This window comes from Dasypus novemcinctus, chromosome 1 (genome assembly GCF_030445035.2).
Source record: "Dasypus novemcinctus isolate mDasNov1 chromosome 1, mDasNov1.1.hap2, whole genome shotgun sequence".
NCBI lineage: Eukaryota > Metazoa > Chordata > Mammalia > Cingulata > Dasypodidae > Dasypus > Dasypus novemcinctus.
Window position 1 is genome coordinate 116,973,008 of NC_080673.1, and position 18,043 is coordinate 116,991,050.

General features: G+C 35.6%; 1 protein-coding gene and 1 pseudogene across 16 annotated transcripts in view; both read right to left on the reverse strand.

Annotated features, from left to right (window-relative positions):
* PTPN13 (protein tyrosine phosphatase non-receptor type 13) overlaps window positions 1–18,043 on the reverse strand; it is a 212,160-nt gene that overhangs the window by 9,570 nt on the left and 184,547 nt on the right. For all 16 annotated transcript variants that reach the window (XM_058295887.1, XM_058295971.1, XM_058295896.1 and 13 more), the window contains 7 exons: window positions 16,472–16,533; window positions 11,196–11,340; window positions 9,947–10,084; window positions 9,385–9,473; window positions 5,349–5,404; window positions 2,952–3,055; window positions 299–447 (listed from right to left, as the gene is read on the reverse strand). In XM_058295887.1, the coding sequence (XP_058151870.1) occupies window positions 299–447; window positions 2,952–3,055; window positions 5,349–5,404; window positions 9,385–9,473; window positions 9,947–10,084; window positions 11,196–11,340; window positions 16,472–16,533 (743 nt within the window). The remainder of the gene's footprint in view (window positions 1–298; window positions 448–2,951; window positions 3,056–5,348; window positions 5,405–9,384; window positions 9,474–9,946; window positions 10,085–11,195; window positions 11,341–16,471; window positions 16,534–18,043) is intronic.
* On the reverse strand, window positions 7,241–8,675 carry LOC105747516 (vasculin pseudogene; annotated as a pseudogene).

Below are 18,043 nucleotides of genomic sequence, written 5' to 3' on the forward strand. Positions count from 1 at the left end.
ACAAGTGGGGGGGAGGGGACAGAAAGAAAAAGAAATCTTAAAAAAAAAAAAAAAAAGACATCACCTTAAAGTCAATACTATTAGGATCCTAGTTAGAAAAATTAATTTATTGATAGATGTGACAAGATGGTGCTTTTATACTTGGAAATAAGGGATATACAGGTAGAGATGGAAAGGTAACACACATTTCCCCAAGTTGCAAAATTTCTCCTAAACTTGGGCCAGTAAAGATACATTTTCCTTACAAATAAATGCATAAACTTTGTTTGGGAAAGAACCACTGACACAAGCCACTTACCTCTAATTCCTTTGAAGGAATTCCTTGATCTAGTAAACCCTGCAACATTCGAATGACTGATTTCAATTTGGTACCCGTGTATTTACCACAGGGAAGCACTTTGATGATGGGGAGTGCAGTGAGCTCCTCGTTTGTCAGAAAGAGAAAATCTAACAAGAAGACAACAGTTGATTCTTAAAAAAAAATTCCCACAGAACTAATACAGTGAAAAAGTGAACTACTTTGAACTTATAATATTTTTAAAAATTAATTTAAAAAAATTTTAAAGAAGCTTTAAGTAATATTAATGTTACATAAAAAATATAGGGGATTCCCATATGCTCCACCCTCTTCTCCTCCCACACTTTCCCACATTAGCAACATCCTTCATTAGCATGGTACATTAGTTACAATTGATGAACACAGATTGAAGCATTGCTACTACAGTGGACTACAATTTACATTATAGTTTATAACTGTCCCATATAATTTTTTAGGTTATGATAAATACACAATGGCCTGTATTCATCATTGCAATGTTATGCAGGATTATCTACTTTTATAAATGTGGGAATCTTTAAATATGAAAGAATAACATTATAGAATTAATAGGCACATGACTAAAGGATCAACAAAATCTTTGCCATGTCAAGGCCTTTACACACAGCTTTTAAGGAAGCACTTCACTGACAGAGGGACTTAATCATTTACTTACAGTTTCTAAAGAAGCTTAAATTGTGTATTTTTACTTCTCTCAAATGACACTGTTTTCATGATGAAAATGGAACTAGTTCTGTTATTACTCTGCATTTAAATTAGTTTCTAAGCACAAGGGGAAAATATGAAGAGGGAGGCTTTAGAAATTCCTAAAACAGGAGAGTAATCTAGGAAAACTGATTTCTCCCCTTAGTTCCCACCCTTGGCACTCAGTGCCAACATTTCTGGCATTTAGTAATTTTCTCAGTGCAAATGGGGAATTCCCTTGGATTCTTCAGGAGAATCAAACATTTTGGTGTCCTAGAAGAGATATGGGTCTAATTTAGTACCTGCTCTATAGAAACTGCTTATGACAGTAGATGCTTTAGTATTTTGTTACTATGAAAAAGAGAGACCTCCTGCCATTACCTGCCCAAGTATAGCTCTAATTATGCCTATCAGTTACTTAAAGCACGATGGAGCCACTATGAAGGCAATGATATGCTAGGCACTGCGGGGGTTACAAACCCGTACAAGATATCTCAAGAAGTTAACAATGGCTGGGGAAAAGTCTAGTTGGGATTACAACATTAAGTCATCTGAAACAAGTAAACTTTTATAGAAGAGAGTGTGACAGCAACAGGAGTTCAGAGGCAGGTGAGAATGGGCCACAGGACTCACTCAGTAAGAACACTGTGGAGACACAAAGATACCAACAGTTTACCTAAGCCAAAAAAGTGTTAATTCAACTGCTTTAATGGTTTTGAACTAAGATTTTAAATGGCAAAACCAAGTTTCATTGCATGAGTACAACCTTTTCTTATATGAAACAAGCAAAATGAAACACTGGACAGAATCTTCATTTCTCCACTGGCTAAGCTGTAAAACGAGACAGGCAGAATTACTGAGGACAGAACAATTGTCTCTGTTGGTAAAAGGTTGGGTTTCCAGGATAACAATTCCCTATCTTTGGGAAACGGACTTTGGCCCAGTGGTTAGGGCGTCCGTCTACCATATGGGAGGTCCGCGGTTCAAGCCCCGGGCCTCCTTGACCCGTGTGGAGCTGGCCATGCGCAGTGCTGATGCGCGCAAGGAGTTCCCTGCCACGCAAGGGTGTCCCCCGCGTGGGGGAGCCCCACGCGCAAGGAGTGCGCCCGTGAGGAAAGCCGCCCAGCGTGAAAAGAAAGAAGCAGTCTGCCCAGGAATGGCGCCGCCCACACTTCCCGTGCCGCTGATGACAACAGAAGCGGACAAAGAAACAAGACGCAGCAAACAGACACCAAGAACAGACAACCAGGGGAGGGGGGGAAATTAAATAAATAAATAAATCTTTAAAAAAAAACAAAAAACAAAAAAACCAATTCCCTATCTTTAACCTATTTTATCAATTTTACTATAAATAAAATTTGCTCTTTGACTTCTCATTACAGAATGGCAAAACTAATTTTGTGTTTCCATTTACGGTATTTAATATACATTTATTTATAAGCCATCCTCCAAACCACCTAGTTATATAAATGTAGATTTTGTCTACATTATTTAACTTTATGTACAGAGCCAAATATACATATGGTGAAATAACATATCCACATATGCTGAAAAATTAAATTTTTAAGGTTATATTTCCTATCTATTGCTTTTGATGACAAAAACTGCCAATGTAATTCTTGCATAGTAAATCCCATGGTGAAAAATGTATTGTGGTTAACAGTACAAATATGAGAACATTCTCTCATGGACTATAACAAACGTACAATACTAATACATGGTGCTAACAATAGGATGGTTTGTAGGAAAAAGACACTAAATATAAGCTATAGACTATAGATAACAGTAATATGGCGATATTCTTTCATGCTTTTTACAAATGTGTCAACAATGTAAGGGTAGATGTATGGGAATAATACTTTTGTTAATTCACAACTTCTCAAATTAAAAAATTCATTAATTGAAAAAAACCTGCTAATATAATTCTTGCCTTTATTGGAATCTTCATGGCTTGTTGTCTCTATTGGTAATTCAATACTTCCCCATGTAATTTCATCTTCATCAGGTTTCCTTTCTGGTGACTTTTTAATTAAGCTATGACAACAAAACACATTTGTAATAATTTTCTTAAGTTTTTTTTCCATAAAGATAAATTTAAATACAATGATCCTGAACCACTTATTTTCTCTACAATTATTACAGGATTTTAAAATAAATTATTGGATTTAAAAAGCCCAAATCCACAATTCTTAAAATTTACTGTTAGAAGTAAGGTGAACTGAGGCTCAGAATAGTTTAAGAGTTTTAAATTATCCCTGAACATGCCCCAGTCTTTGAGACTTAGAATGATGGAGTCCTCTAGGAGACAGAGAAGGTAGTGGTTTTGGCTCCACCCTCAACATGCAAGACGAAGACAAGTGTGTAGTATACAGGTGCCCAGTACTGCACTGCATGAATGTATCTTAATTTATTTAAAGATGCCCTTATTGATGGACATCAGTCTTTTGTGACAATCAGGGGCCAGGACACTCGGAATTTGGGTGCTCACTCTATGTAATGAAACTCAGTACAAGTTCCCAATTTTCTAGGGGTACACAGCATAGGTGATCTCCCTGGTAAGGAGAATGGCTAGAAAAGGTAAAACAGTGTTTAGTGCTAAAGTGAGATGAAGAAGGATTACGAAAAAAGTCTGAATAAATTTCTCATTTTCTGATACTCAGAGAACAAAGCATTTAGTCAATGATATTATACCCAATATTAAAGAAGGACATGTACAAATGCTCTCAAAACATCAATAATACTGTAGCAAAGATGCTGTTTTTATGTTCTGGTCCAACTAACTGTGGGTCTCAATTAACATTTAATTTGCAAGCCCTGAATCCATGAAGTTGATTTTGTTTTCTAACAAGTAAACTCTGTCTGCAAAGATACATTTTGGAGATCCTTCCATCATGTATTCAGTTCTCTCTCATTATTTTGAACAACTGCATAATATTTCATTGCAAGAGCACAACCTAATTGATTTAGTCTCAATTTAGTATTTTTTTTTTTAACATTTATTCCCCACCCCCGCCCCCCATTGTCTGCTCTTTGTGTCCATTCACTGTGTGTTCTTCTGTGTCTGCTCGTCTTCTCTTTAGGTGGCACTGGGAACTGATCCTGAGATCTTCTGGAGTGGCAGAGAGGTGCTCAATCTCTTGTACCACCTCAGCTCCCTGTCTGCTGCATCTCTTGTTGTCTCTCCTGTGTGTCTCTTTTTGTTGTGTCATCTTGCTGCACCAGCTCTCCACTTGGTCCAGCACTCCTGCGTGGGCCAGTTCGCCATGCAGGCCAGCCTGCCTTCACCAGGAGGCCCTGGGGATGGAACCCTGGACCTCCCATATAGTAGATAGGAGCCTAATCGCTTAAGCCACATCCCCTTCCCAATCAGTTTAGTATTTTGTTACTATAAACAATGTTACAATGAATATTTTTATTGGAATGCCTTGCATAGATGTGGGAATGGGACTAATTCTTTGATACAAAATTGCTAGGTCAAAAGGTATGCACTACATTTCTTTGAATCTAAGATCCTGATCATTGTTAGGCACATTATTATTTTGTTTACATTAAGAAAAAATATACTGACAATTAAAATTGTAAGACATCTCCTGATTTTGAGATGTTAAATACAGGAAAAAAAAATCCAAGAATTAAAAAATGCAAAAAAAAATATTTTAGTAGTGTTTGTAATTACCATCTGAAGATATTACACTAATTTATGCTTTCTCCTCCCTCCTCTCTCCCCTAAAGCATGTAAGAAGTGCCTGTTTACTGATACCCTTGATTTTGGATATCTGTCAGTCTAATGCATTTCTATTTAATTATCTGTAAATTCACTGTCAATGTGCTTTTCTAGGGAAAGATGAATAGCTTACTTTGAGTTTTTGGTTATCCTCTAATATGAAGCAAAATTTTATGTACAACCTCTTTGTTGGCCAACAATATATATAACCAATTCCTGATAAAAAGCTTTGCATTATCAAAAAAACATTTTTTTTTTTTTAATATTAGAAACTATTTTCACAAGGAAAAATTTTGTGGGGCTTAAAAAGTTTTCTTTCCTTCTTTGGAAAGTATAGAAAAAAAGGGAAGCAGAAAAATAAATTGCCCATAATCCTTCCTGGAGAAGATAATCACTATTATCAATGTTGGCACATTTCCTTTTAGATCTTTCTTCTATGCATGTCTTTCCATGGTCAAGAGAATATTGCTTTTTTTTTCAGAGCAATATTATAATATTTTCACATGTGACTAGAATCTTAACAAAAAACTTAAAACATTCTTAATATTCATAATAATTCATTTAGAATTTACTAAAAAATTCTCACTGTAGAAAGTTTCCTACCTTTCACGTATTACTTTTTCCTCACAATATTCTTCACAGCTATTTACTTTGGTGGACTGCAAAAAAGAGAAATCAAAATCAAACCAGTCTACTGTAACAAAAATCAAACAATCTCATAATTTTCAATTTTTTGGTCAATTATTTCCTATATTTGCTGTTATCATTCATTCTTATAGCAAAGACATATTTAACATTCAATTAGTACATTCCAAACTATAGCTGAGGCATTTTCAGTGGCAGAGTTTTTGCTGCCACTTGTCACTTCATACTTGTCTTGGCTTTCTTTTCTTATATAAGAGATGTCAACAGTAAAGAGGTGAGGTGGAAGATGAAAATCCAAAGTAATGCTTATTAGATATGCATACTGGCATATACTTTTACACTGCTTTAATTTTAAAATCTGAAAATGGTTCTCAAGAAAATATTAGTAATTTACAATGTGTTAAATTATTTTGTCCTTTTATTATTAAAGTGAGGGCACCTTAGGGGACACAGTCCAATCAGGTCATAATTTAACTGAGTATGGTGTTCCAGAGACTCAAAACAGCAGAAGGAGTTTGCTACAATTAGGAGATGCCAATTTGCATTCTTATGTGGTTAGCAAGTCTTACATTTCAGTCTTTATCTGGACAAATTATCTTAATGGGAAATTCGGTTTATCTCAAGACTGCGAATTATCTGGTCCCTGCCTGCTTTCTACATCCCATCTGGTGTCATTCTCCTATTTTCCATTAGGCTTCAAATCCATGGTCCTTTTCTTTTAGTTGTTTAAAACTGCTCATCTCTTTCCACCTCAAAGCTCTTGCTACAGTAAGTACTTTTTCTTTATTCAATGTCTCTTTTCCTCTGGAGGGTATTCCATAAATACCCAATCTAAAGTAGGTCTTGGTATTCTCTTTCAAAGCATGTATTTTTTATTTTAACTTGATAGAACTTATTACAACTTGTAATTACAAATTTATTTGCCTGTTTGTTTGATTAGTCCCTTGCCCTCTCCATTAGAACTTCGGCATCTATGAGGGAGGAAATCACAGTGTTCACCACTGTGTGGCCACACATGGTAATGCCTGAGACACTGAAGGTTACTTCACATAATAAAGAGGATGTCTTTAATATGACCTTTCAGTTATAGATTTCATAGATTTAAAAAGCATCTACAATTAAGTTACCTTGATAACAATTTTAATGTAGAACTTCAGTAGTGGAAGAAAAAACGAAGATTGCTTTTATCCATTGACCACTAAAATGAATCTTCCTAGACCTCTTTGTTTTGAAAAGCTGCCAATTTTAGTCTCAGTTAAAACTGTTTTGCATGTACAAATCATTTGGCCTTCTTATACCCCATTGCAGTCCTGGGCCTAGTAATCTACTATGTGTCAATGATTTAAAAAATTTTAAAGCCTTGTATAAGAGTCAAGAGCTATTATTAACATTGTAATGATGAGGTTAAGCCCAACTGGAAATAAATTATGGTGATATTTGTATTAACCACTTTCCTGCAGTTTTTGCAAAGTTGGCTTTTGCATGGGGAGGGTTGGGACCCAGGACCTCATGCCTGTGAAGAAGGCTCTCAATCACTAAGCTACACCTGCTCCACTCTATACTTCTTCTTTTTTTTATTTGGCAAAACATTACACAATTTTTTTTATTATTAAATGAGGAAATAACATTTGTTACACCATCACATTGCTAGTCAGAGAAATGCTGCAGTGATGAAAGAAAGTCAATGTTGGATCAACCAAAGTCCTCATTTCTACAACATTCATGCTCAGCACAGCTCAACGCAACATTCTTCGTTTTCTTTATAGTAAAGCCCCCCACCCCAATCATCTTCTAATGGGGCATTTTACTACATAAATTATAGTACTTCATTTTTAAAATTCACCCCCAAACTAGAGAAATTAGAGATGGATCACACTAAAATTTCTACAGCTATTAGGAAATCCTTCACACAATGTCATCATCTGATGTATCACTGTACTTGTCTCTGTGTCATCATTCTCAATAGTGGGTTTGAAAGTGCTTTTTTTTTTACAGGGCCCAAACTCGAAGTCACAATACCATATTTTCTCAGACCATACTTCTATAACTTCACTAATAACTTGGAGTTCTCTCATTTCATCCTCAGTGAAGGGAGCACATGCGTCATCATTTTCCCTGTCTTCCTGCCAGCCCATCTCCCTTAATAATCTGTGTTCTGCCTCAAGTGAACTTGAAAGAATATCAGTTTGTGAAAAAGTTGAAGACTGAATATCTGCTGGGAAATCATCGAAGCATTGCCATTCTCTTGAGGAATTTCATTTTCATCAAAGTTTGGTTTATATCCCTCTTTTGATGAGTATTATTGCTGTTATGCAAATTAAATGAGTCATCCTCTGAAACAGCATTACTTTCCTCTTCATGTTCCTTTTCTACTCTGTCCCTTTTCAATGCTTTAACCATTCACTCTTACTTGTGTGCATTCGTGTAAGTTTGGTTAGACGATTAAGTTTGTCAGTAGGTGAAGAGGAATTTGGTTACACTCTCACTGAATTTGTTGATAAATTAAAATTCTTGGCAGGTGGTTTGAAAGTATTGAAGTTGTCAACACTGCATGTAGACTCATGAGGGAAAGTAGTCCCAACTTTATTTTCTTTAGTTTGGCTATTCCATTGTATAGGTTTTGCAGGTGGAGCAGCAGGTTTAGGGACTAAGCCTATACAAACACTTGGACCAGTCCCATTCTCGATTGTCTGTGACTGAAGATTGCCTACTACTGGGAATCCAGATAGCCGTAAGTCTTTTGTATTACCATTCTTATTGACAAGCATTCTTGGAACTCTAGATTTAGGATTCGAAGGATATTCCTATATACCTGCAGTTAAAGATTCTGATTTGGTTCTTTCTCACATAAAGGATTTAAGGGTGGAAAATCCTCAGCCTCAAACTGTTCGCATTCTCTCTTGTCTTCTTTCCTCCTGGTTTCATTGTCAGGTATGCTATTTTTATGAAGTCCTTGGCTTTTGCCTGAATCAAAAATGTGAACTTCTACCATGGTATTCCTCTTGATGATTTATGTTTTTGGTACCATTTCTTCCATGTGTACACCAATGATTTTTTAATTTCCTTCTAAAATTACCTCTATTAGGACGCCCAATACCAGAATCAAATCTGAAGAGTTGTGTCGTTGATGATGTACATAATGATTTTCTGTCCATGAAGTTTCAGAATGCTTTTCAAAATTCAATGATGACTTTATTGATGATGGTGGAATAGGAAAACTAAGCCAGGCTGGAGCAAAGTCATGAAGTGCCATTTAGGTGCAGTCTCTCTGGCTCGGTGAAACAAGGCTTCAGCATCTCACGGCAAGGCCCTCTGTCCCCTGCCTGGGGGTGCTGCTGCTCTCTATCCCAAGAGGAAGTTTCAGTACTTTTCTCTCCTCTCATTCTTGATTCTTGGCCCCTTGGAAGAGGGCACAAAAATAGTACTGCCTCAAGGAAAGGAATTAACATTTTTAACATGGCTAGCCCATTTGAGGATTAGTTCATTGTTTTACCACGCAAAAGAATCCAGATCTAGCAATTTGGGAATAGAAGAGATAATCCTCTGGATCCAGGACAAGTTACATAATTTGCAATGCCCAGTGCAAAATGAAAATACGGGGTTTCTTATTAAAAAATTAAGAATTTCAAAATGGTGACTAAGCAAGTTTAGATTGGTATAAACAGGATGGTGCCTAGTTTAAAGATAGCTTAAATATAATTTATCTACTATTTTATGTTTTTTTCTTACTTAGCAAAATGTCCCAGAAAATAAGAATTTGAAATTTTCACTACATTTTTTGATAATCAGTTATTTCTTTTTAATTTGAGGAAACTTGAAGAAACTTTTTTAATGAGGTGGGATGTAACAAATGAAATGAACCTCTGATTTTCCCTTAAGTGTAATTTTTCAGAAACACAGGCAAATAATCTTAGATTATTTGAATATCTGGGATAAAACAAATAATCTAATGAGGTAGAGCATTCCAGGCTATTAGCTTAGGTATTATTCTTGCCTCAGTAAAATCTTCAGGTAAAGGTGAACCATCACAGTCTGTATCTTCTGCCCTCTCTTCTGACAACTTCTCATTGGTCCTCACTGTACCTGTGAGAGAAATAAGTAGGTTAAGAGAAATTGATTAAACTATTATGGCAACAGAACAGTTTTTGTCATTTACCTGCAAAAGAGGGCAGTTTCGATGCTTTAATTAGAAAAGTTAAAAATAAATAGCAGTAGTATCAGATTTCTAGTTAAACTTACTTACTAAATTTGCAAATGCATAAAGAATGGCCTCATGCCAACTGGGGGAAAATGTCTGGGCAAAGACTTCTGAAAGTAACAGCTATAATGTTAATGATACATTTTGAGTTCTCACTAACAAGGTGATCCATTCACAAATATTTGTGCAAAAGAAAAACTAGGATATAACAAATCCTATTTTATTCCTGATACCCGCCAATGAAGAAGGGAAAACATGAACGTATTTCATATTTACTAAAAAAAATTGTTCCTAGATATACTGTTTACACTCCCTTGCACTCTTTAGTGTATCAACTAATTCATTCTGGCTCATCTACCTGGGACATATGCATCTCCTGCTGCATTATTTTGGTTTAAAAGATTTTGGGCTTCCTCATCCACAACATCCAAGAGAGATTGGATAACTTCAGCTTCTTGAGGATCATCATAAATGTCATCTTCTTGTACATCAGATTCTTGAAAAACAGTAATTCAGAAGGGGTTTAACTTTTAAAATATTGAATGAGAAAGAGGTGAGGTGTCAAACAGAAAATGCTAGGTCATTTTAATTTTATGCATCCATTTTGAAAAGCAGCCATGACTGGAAAGATAGTTTAAACTAGAGAGCCAGTCTTTTTTAGTTCTAGGATTACTCTGGCTGCTATGACAAAAGATCACACAATCCAACTGTAACTTACGAAGACATAAGAATAAACCAAAATCAATTCTGATGCTATTCCTTTTTAGGAGACATTAATAATTTAATGTTTGTTTTTTTAAATTAAATTAACCTAAAATAGTTGATTCATGAAAGAAACACAAATAAAGAAATTATGGTACATAGGAAGTGGATGTGGCTTAAGCAATTGGGCTCCAATGTACCATATAGGAGGCCCTGGGTTCAGTTCCTGGGGCATCCTGGTGAAGGTGAGCTGGCCTGGCCTATACTGCGGAGAGCTGGTGCAGCCAGATGACGCAAAAACAGGAGATACAGAGGGGAGACAGTGAGAGACACAGCGTACCAGGGAGCTGAGGGGGCTCAAGCAATTGAGTGCCTCTCTCCCACACCGGAAGGTCCTGGGATGGGTTTCCGGACCCTCCATAAGAGAAAGATGAGAAGAAAAGACAAGCAGACACAGAAAGAACATACAGCGAATGGACAGAGAGAGCAGAGAGCAAGCACAACAACAAGGGGGAAGGGGGAAAATAAATATTAAAAATAAATTAATTAAAAAAAAAGAAATTATGGTACAAAGATTAAGGGTATACTAGGTTGCCCAAATATCCCCAAGAGGAATTTTCTAACATATTAGTGTATGAATTCCAGCTTCACAGAATATAAGAAACACTATCAAATAGAGCAGATATGCAAAAAATAATTTTAATTATATAATTGCATATGTAAATATATATATAGACTAGTTTTAATAAAATATCAAATAGTTTTAGTTTCAGAGGTATGGACGAGTATTGGACATTCATATAGTATAGTAACAATATTAGTTTTTACATTGTTCTTTTAATAATCTTTAAGTTATAGTAACATGCAGGGTAATTAAGAGAGGATACCTAATATTTCTTTCTTACCTGAGTTATCAGAGCATTTAGAGTAACTGGATAACTGATTTGGGAAACAATCTTTGGGCAGAGTCAAGTTTGCCGATTCTTCCATCTGATAAATAGAGCATTTTCCTTCAGGATGCAAAACTTCGATTATTCCTTCCCCATTAACCTACATTATAAAACAAAAGCAAATCATTAGTTTACTCTTAATTTCCAGGATTAGGCTGGGGCTGTACATTGCCCCTCCATATCATTTTCCTCTTCTTCCTAAGTAAAAGGACCTTGGAGTTTAGTTGGACACATGGCTGCTCAGAATGGAGGAACTTTTCTCAGACTCCCTTATAGCTAAATGTAGTCACTTAACTAAAATGTAAAGAGAAATGTATGGATTTCTGGGAAGTATTACTAAAAGGAGGAAGCATGCCATTATTCATCCCTTCTGTTCCCTGCTTCTTCTAATGTCAAGTGATGTTTGAGCCCTAGCAGATATCTGGGACCATAAAAATGAGTACGGCGCCCCAGTGATGGTATGGTGAGGTGCTAGAAGAAACCTGGGCTCCTGAGGACTAGGGAACTACTCAACAAGCCCTGGAGTGTCTCCCTTCATCTTTTAAAAAAAAAATTCAAAGTCATTGGCATAATTAATAAACACAATATGACGTTACTGAATAAAGTAAATCAATATTAGTGATTTGTTCAAGGGAAATAATATTGTCAACTTCGTATACCTATTTCAGTCCAGGCATAATTATTTCAATCCTCCCTTCCCCTTAAGAGTTAAAATAGTTCTGATACAGTCTTTGGCTTACTGATAGGGTTTACCTTTAATCATTTTCATCTGGCACTCAAATGAATATGTACACATATCCATACAATGATTAAATCCAAGTAAGATTCAATTACCCCCAGGAGATGATTAAATGTAATTATAATGTTAGGGTGACTTTAAAAAAAGACTACAGGGTTAAAGCGAAAGTTAAACTTTAAGGTGCATGCCTGATAAACAAGGCATTCAATAAATTAAGCAGAAAACAGACATTTCAAACAGGTTGGTATGTGAGAAGATAGAACTTAGTGAGGTGTACAGGACATATATTGCCATATCAATGTGATAGGTAGAGAATTTGAAGGATCAGTTAAGTGACTTGCTAATATGACTCACACATCTACTGTCTATAAAATGAAGAGTGATCAAAGGGAAAAATCCTCTCTATACTCTAGAGTAAAAAAACTGATGATCAGTATTTTTAGGAAATAATTGTGCAGTGAGATGTACAAAAAGGGCTGTAAGTTTGCATTGTCAAATAAGTCTGGAAACACTAGATTAAGCATTAAATCAATATTTTTATTCTAAGAATCCTCACAACCCATACTATGATAAATTTTGAATTGCCAAAGAGAAATCTATTATGTAGCATTTTCTAAATTTATTTGACTTCAGAAATCTCTCTTTTGAGGTATATTTTATGGGACTTGCCCTCCATGGAAAGTTTTAGAAAAATTAAATAGGATTACTAAAGTTTAGAAGTTGAGGGAACAAGAAATAAAAAAAGAAAAAAAATAACCTTCTAAGCATGAGCTGTGACATGGACAGACTCTAATTTAACGACCTGATCATCAGTCAGACACAAAGATTTTCAAACCTAGTCTAAACCTCATTGAATTTAAATTGGTGCAGAATTGGTGAAAAGATTGTTCGTAAATCTCTGTATATCAATAGAAATGGTGAAAGTATATCATAGTGTTTGTAATTAACAGTGTTACTATATGGTTATGACAGTGGTTGAAGTGAAAGTCTAAGGTCATGTATATTACTAGAAGGAAAGCTAAAAAATGTAACATGAGACTGTAGAGCATAGCGAAACCTCTTGTGAAATATGAATATGGTTTATGTGGTATATATACGACTGCTTTTCTTTGAAACTTGTGGCAATTTGATATTTATGAATTCCAAAAAGAGATATTATGTTTGTGAACTGGTCTGTTCCTCTGGGCGTGATACCCCTTTGTTTATATTAAATTCAATTTTCATTTTTACTTTATTAAATCAAGATTAGGGCTTTGATTCGACCACGTCATTAGGGCATGCAGGATTGAGTTGCCGTTCCCTTGGTGGGCTATATAAATGGATGCTCCATCAAGAACACAGGAGTAGATGCACAGAGAAGAACACAGAGGAAGAGAGGACAGCTCCAGGGCAGAGGCCCTGGGAAGAGAGATGAGCCTGATAGTCTACAGCTGACCTAGTGAAGAAACTGGAACAGCAGAGCCCAGAAAGAAAGGAGCCCTCCAGTCTACAGCTGAGATCAGAAGAAGCTGGGCCCACTGAGTCTTAAGAAGAAGAGGAAGGCTGAACCCTTGCAGACATTGCCTGCCATCTTGTTTCAATACACGGCAACACAGTTTGGTGAGGAAGTGACTTTGAGTTGGACTCTTTAGGGCCTTGTCACTGTAAGCTTCCACCCCAAATAAATACCCTTTATAAAGCCAACAGATTTCTGGTACTTTGCATCAGCACCCCTTTTGGCTGACTAATATGAAACTGAACAAATGTAGGCTAACATTACAAGAAGTTAATATCAGGAAAAAATATAACTAAAGCAAAATATGGACAACAGTGTATACTAATACATTAATCTTCTATTAAGAGCAAAAAAAAAAGGATTTATGCTAAGTGAAAGAAACTAGACAAAGGTACCACTTATTGTTTGACTCCATCTATACAAAGTATAAATACATATAAATTAGAAAGACGGAAACAGAATAACAGCTATGGGCACAGGGGAAGCACAGACAGATTGAGAAGTGATTTTTAATGGGTAGAGCTTTTTGTTACTGGAACAATGAAAATGCTCTAATAATGACTGAAGTGGTGAAGGCACAACTATGTGATTATACCAAATACCGCAGCTTGCACACTCTGCACATATTATATGCTTTATTAATATATACCAATAAAATTGATTTTAAAAAATAAGGGGAACTGGTGTAGCTCAGTGGTTGAGCACCTGCTTTTCATGTATGAGGTCCTGGGTTCAATCCCTAATACCTCCTAAAAAATAATAGTACTGAATTTGTAACTATGAAATTGTTATGAGTAGAAAATAACTTTCTAATTCAATGGTAAATTGTGAAGTACTTCATGGATTACAGATGCCAATGATTTGAGGAAAATGCACAATTAAATGATTAGCATGAATTAATATACATTTTATACAAGGGTGTGGTTCATTCTGAACCACTCTCTTTAACAGTATAAAAAGTATAAATGTGTGACAGTTTGAATTTTGTGAGTCCCAGAAAAGATTGCATTCTTAAACTAATCCATTCCTGTGGGTAAGGTACCCTTTGCATGTAATAGATTCAATTAAGGGACTCTTTGATTAGATCACTTCAGAGCTTTTGCTTGGTCTAGGTCAGTGAGATGTGACCCAGGTTGGGTCTCTGCCCTCTTGCTGGGTCTTATATAAACTGAGTACACACAGAAAGAAAGAAGAGACACAGAGAAAAGGAGCTCTGCCATTTTGACCTTGCCGTGTGAGAAAGAGGACTCCAGGCTCGCCTGTAGCTGGAGAAAGACAGAGAAGCCCTCAGCAGCTCAAGAAGACCAGGCCCAGGGAGAGAAGCTTACTGCCCACAGTTGAACTCAAGGAGGAAGTAGAGCAAGACAGGAAGATCCACCATCTACCTCACCATGTGGCAGGACTCCAGGATCTGCTAGCAGTCACCGTTGGTGAGAAAGCACCTCTGATGATGCTTTGATTTGGACATTTTTGAAGTCTTGGAACTGTAAACTTTTACACCAAATAAATTCCCTTTATAAAAGCCAACCCATTTCTGGTATTTTTGTATCGGCAGCCTTTGGCAAACTAAGACAATATGGTAGATGAAATACAATTATTTCTTCATACATAGCAGTTATATAATGATGTTAAAATATTTTATGTGATTATGAAACTCCATTCTTAATGAGAAATCCATAGTACAGGCATTAGCATAAAGGATAGAATATCATTTATCAAAAATTTTAACTCTAGCAAAAAATGTTGGCAGCCATTGAAGAGCAAAAGTCCTAGTATCTAGGGTTTTATGTTAATTTAATGGAAACTCTACCCTCCTCCCTTTCAGCAACATGCTGATATTTAAAAAGAAAATAAGCACTATAAAGCATGAATAATGCTAGAATTACATGAAAGTTCAATCGTTTCAGCTATGGGAAACTGAAGACCTTCTAAATAAACAGAGAATAATGAGTACTGTATTGTATCTCAATCCACACACATGTGAATACCAAGAAATGTTAAATTTTATGTCCTAACCATTTCTGTCTTATAATCCTCTTTTGCAATATCTTTTCACAACTTGCTAAACCAAATCACAAATGTGAGATAACACAGTTAGATATGAAAGGCATAGAATTTTAGGCTTTTGGTCACTAAATTCCTTTTTATCTCCTTTCCAATCCCACTTCATATTCAGAACCCTGTTGAGAATATAACACAGATTACTAGGAGGGCAATGCCTCAGCTCTACATTTTACATGGAAAGAAATTCAAATAGTGAACTTCAGAATAGACTGTATGGGATGCATGTGGGATAAAACAATTCCATTAAATGAAGATTTAGTTGTATGATTTAAAAACTCACATCACATGCCAAAAGAAAATCATAAAAAGAAATATTAGCCAAGCAAATGGGCATAAACGTAGTCTTGAAGAGAGAGCATGAAATAGAATTCAGTTATACATTAGTCTTTTTGTGAAGTCACCCCCAAATTTCTTTGCACTGATCTTAAATGACTTAAGCTCTTTCATTTACTACATGGCGAAGCATTTTCGAAGTCATTATTAAGCCCATTTCTTTTGACACTGTTGTTGTTTTTTTTTCCCACTAGTAGCAGAGGTTTGACATTTGAGGGTCACTGGGGGCCAATACTAACCCAAACGAGCAATGCCATTTGTAATTTCATTCCTCTTCTCTTCCCTTGATCTAAGAAATAACTAACAGAATTCTGTATATTAATCAAAATATCCCATCAATAAAACTATCAATTTATGTAATTAGCTGATTTAAGAGCTGAGGGTGTACCAAATGATGTAGGGTTAAGTGTGTGATGGCTTTACTTTGTGTGCCTTCACTTAGCAAAGACTACTAGTCCACTAAAATACATCCTAACTGATCAATACAGATGCCTGTAAAAGGCAAATATTTAAATATAAAATCAGTTTGGTTCAAATCTCAAACAAGCTGTTTTTTAAGGTAATTAAATATGACATTAAAGAAGGCAGCCTTCTATTTACCTTGGAGAAAGAATTATTAGGAGTTAGGGCAGGTTTGCCACAGGGCTCCACACTGTGATGACCTAAAAGTAATAACAAAAATATTAAGGTATCTGTCCAAAATAAAAGGGCATCAAAATAATTAAATAAAAACTCACATTGTGTGTTCATGTTATAGTTTGTATTAGTACACTAAAAGACATCATACCACAAAGCAATTTAAGAGAAACTACATGGAATCAAATATTACAGAAGGATTTATCCCAAGGAAAAAAACCAATTTTTAAAACAGGTCACATCTCAGTTTGGCTGAATGGTCTAAGATATTGAATATAAATTATACCAAACTAGTGGGAGAGACATTACTGGTGCTGTTATTCATTTTACTATTTAATGGAAGAGAACAACCCTGTTAACCCATTTAATAAAAGCTATCAATTTATCACAAGAAAATAAGTTTTGGGTACAATCAAAAAGTACTTTTAATATATTTCTAAACCAAAAGCTAATTTCAGGGAGGACTGCAGGAAGATGGTAGAGTAGGAAGCTGTAGGAGTCAGTGCTGCCACAAGAAAACTACTGAACTGGTAGGAATTCTCTGAACCAACTACTTTGAAACTTTGGGGTAGAGAAGAACATTGTGCAGCATTCAGGGAATGGTGGGAGAAGAGGCTGGTAAATTGTGGAATTTCGCTCTCCGTGCAGTAACTACCATTTCCTACTCCTCAGCCAGGTGGCAGGCAATAGTGGATGTGTCTCAACCCCAGCTCAGGGACTAAATCCAAGTAACAATAAAAAATATTAAAATATTAATAATTTTAAAATATTAAAATGTACAGTGTGAAACAAAAGATTACAAGAGAAAAAGAAACAGGAAATGATAGCTCATTCAAAGGAAGAGGATAAAAATGCAGAAAACATCAATGAAGGAGAACACAGATTATGGAATACTGGACAAAGACTTAAAAGAAAAAGGTTTTTAAAATTTGCTCAAGGACATGAAAGAAAATAGAGAAAAAACCAAAGGATGTCAAGAAAAGAACGAATGAACAATATGAGAATCTTAATAAAGAGCTAAATCTATGGTTTTGGAATACAATGTACAAAGAATTAATTTGCAACAATTTCAAAAAATTTTTGAGTAACAGAGGGTATGTGTATGCTATTAGACTTAAATTGGCATCAAATCAAATACAACTCTTACGTATTTAGGATGTGAAATTTAAGCTACATGGTAATCATAAAGAAAATGTATGAAAAATATATTCAGAAAGAAATGAGAAGGAACTCAAAATGGTACAATACAGAAAAACCAAAGAAATATGAAAGTAGGCATTAATGGAAATATTGAGGGTCAAAAAAGGTAGAAGACTTATAATGACAAAAGAGCAAAATGGCATTATCAGTAATTACTTATTATTTATTATTTTTTAAAATTTATTTCTCTCCCCTTCACCCCCTTCCTCCCCCTGTTGTCTGCTCTCTGTGTCCACTAGCTGTGTGTTCTTTTGTGTCCACTAGTATTCTTGTCAGTGGCACTGGGAATCTGTGTCTCTTTTTTGTTGCGTCATCTTGCTGCGTCAATTCTCCATG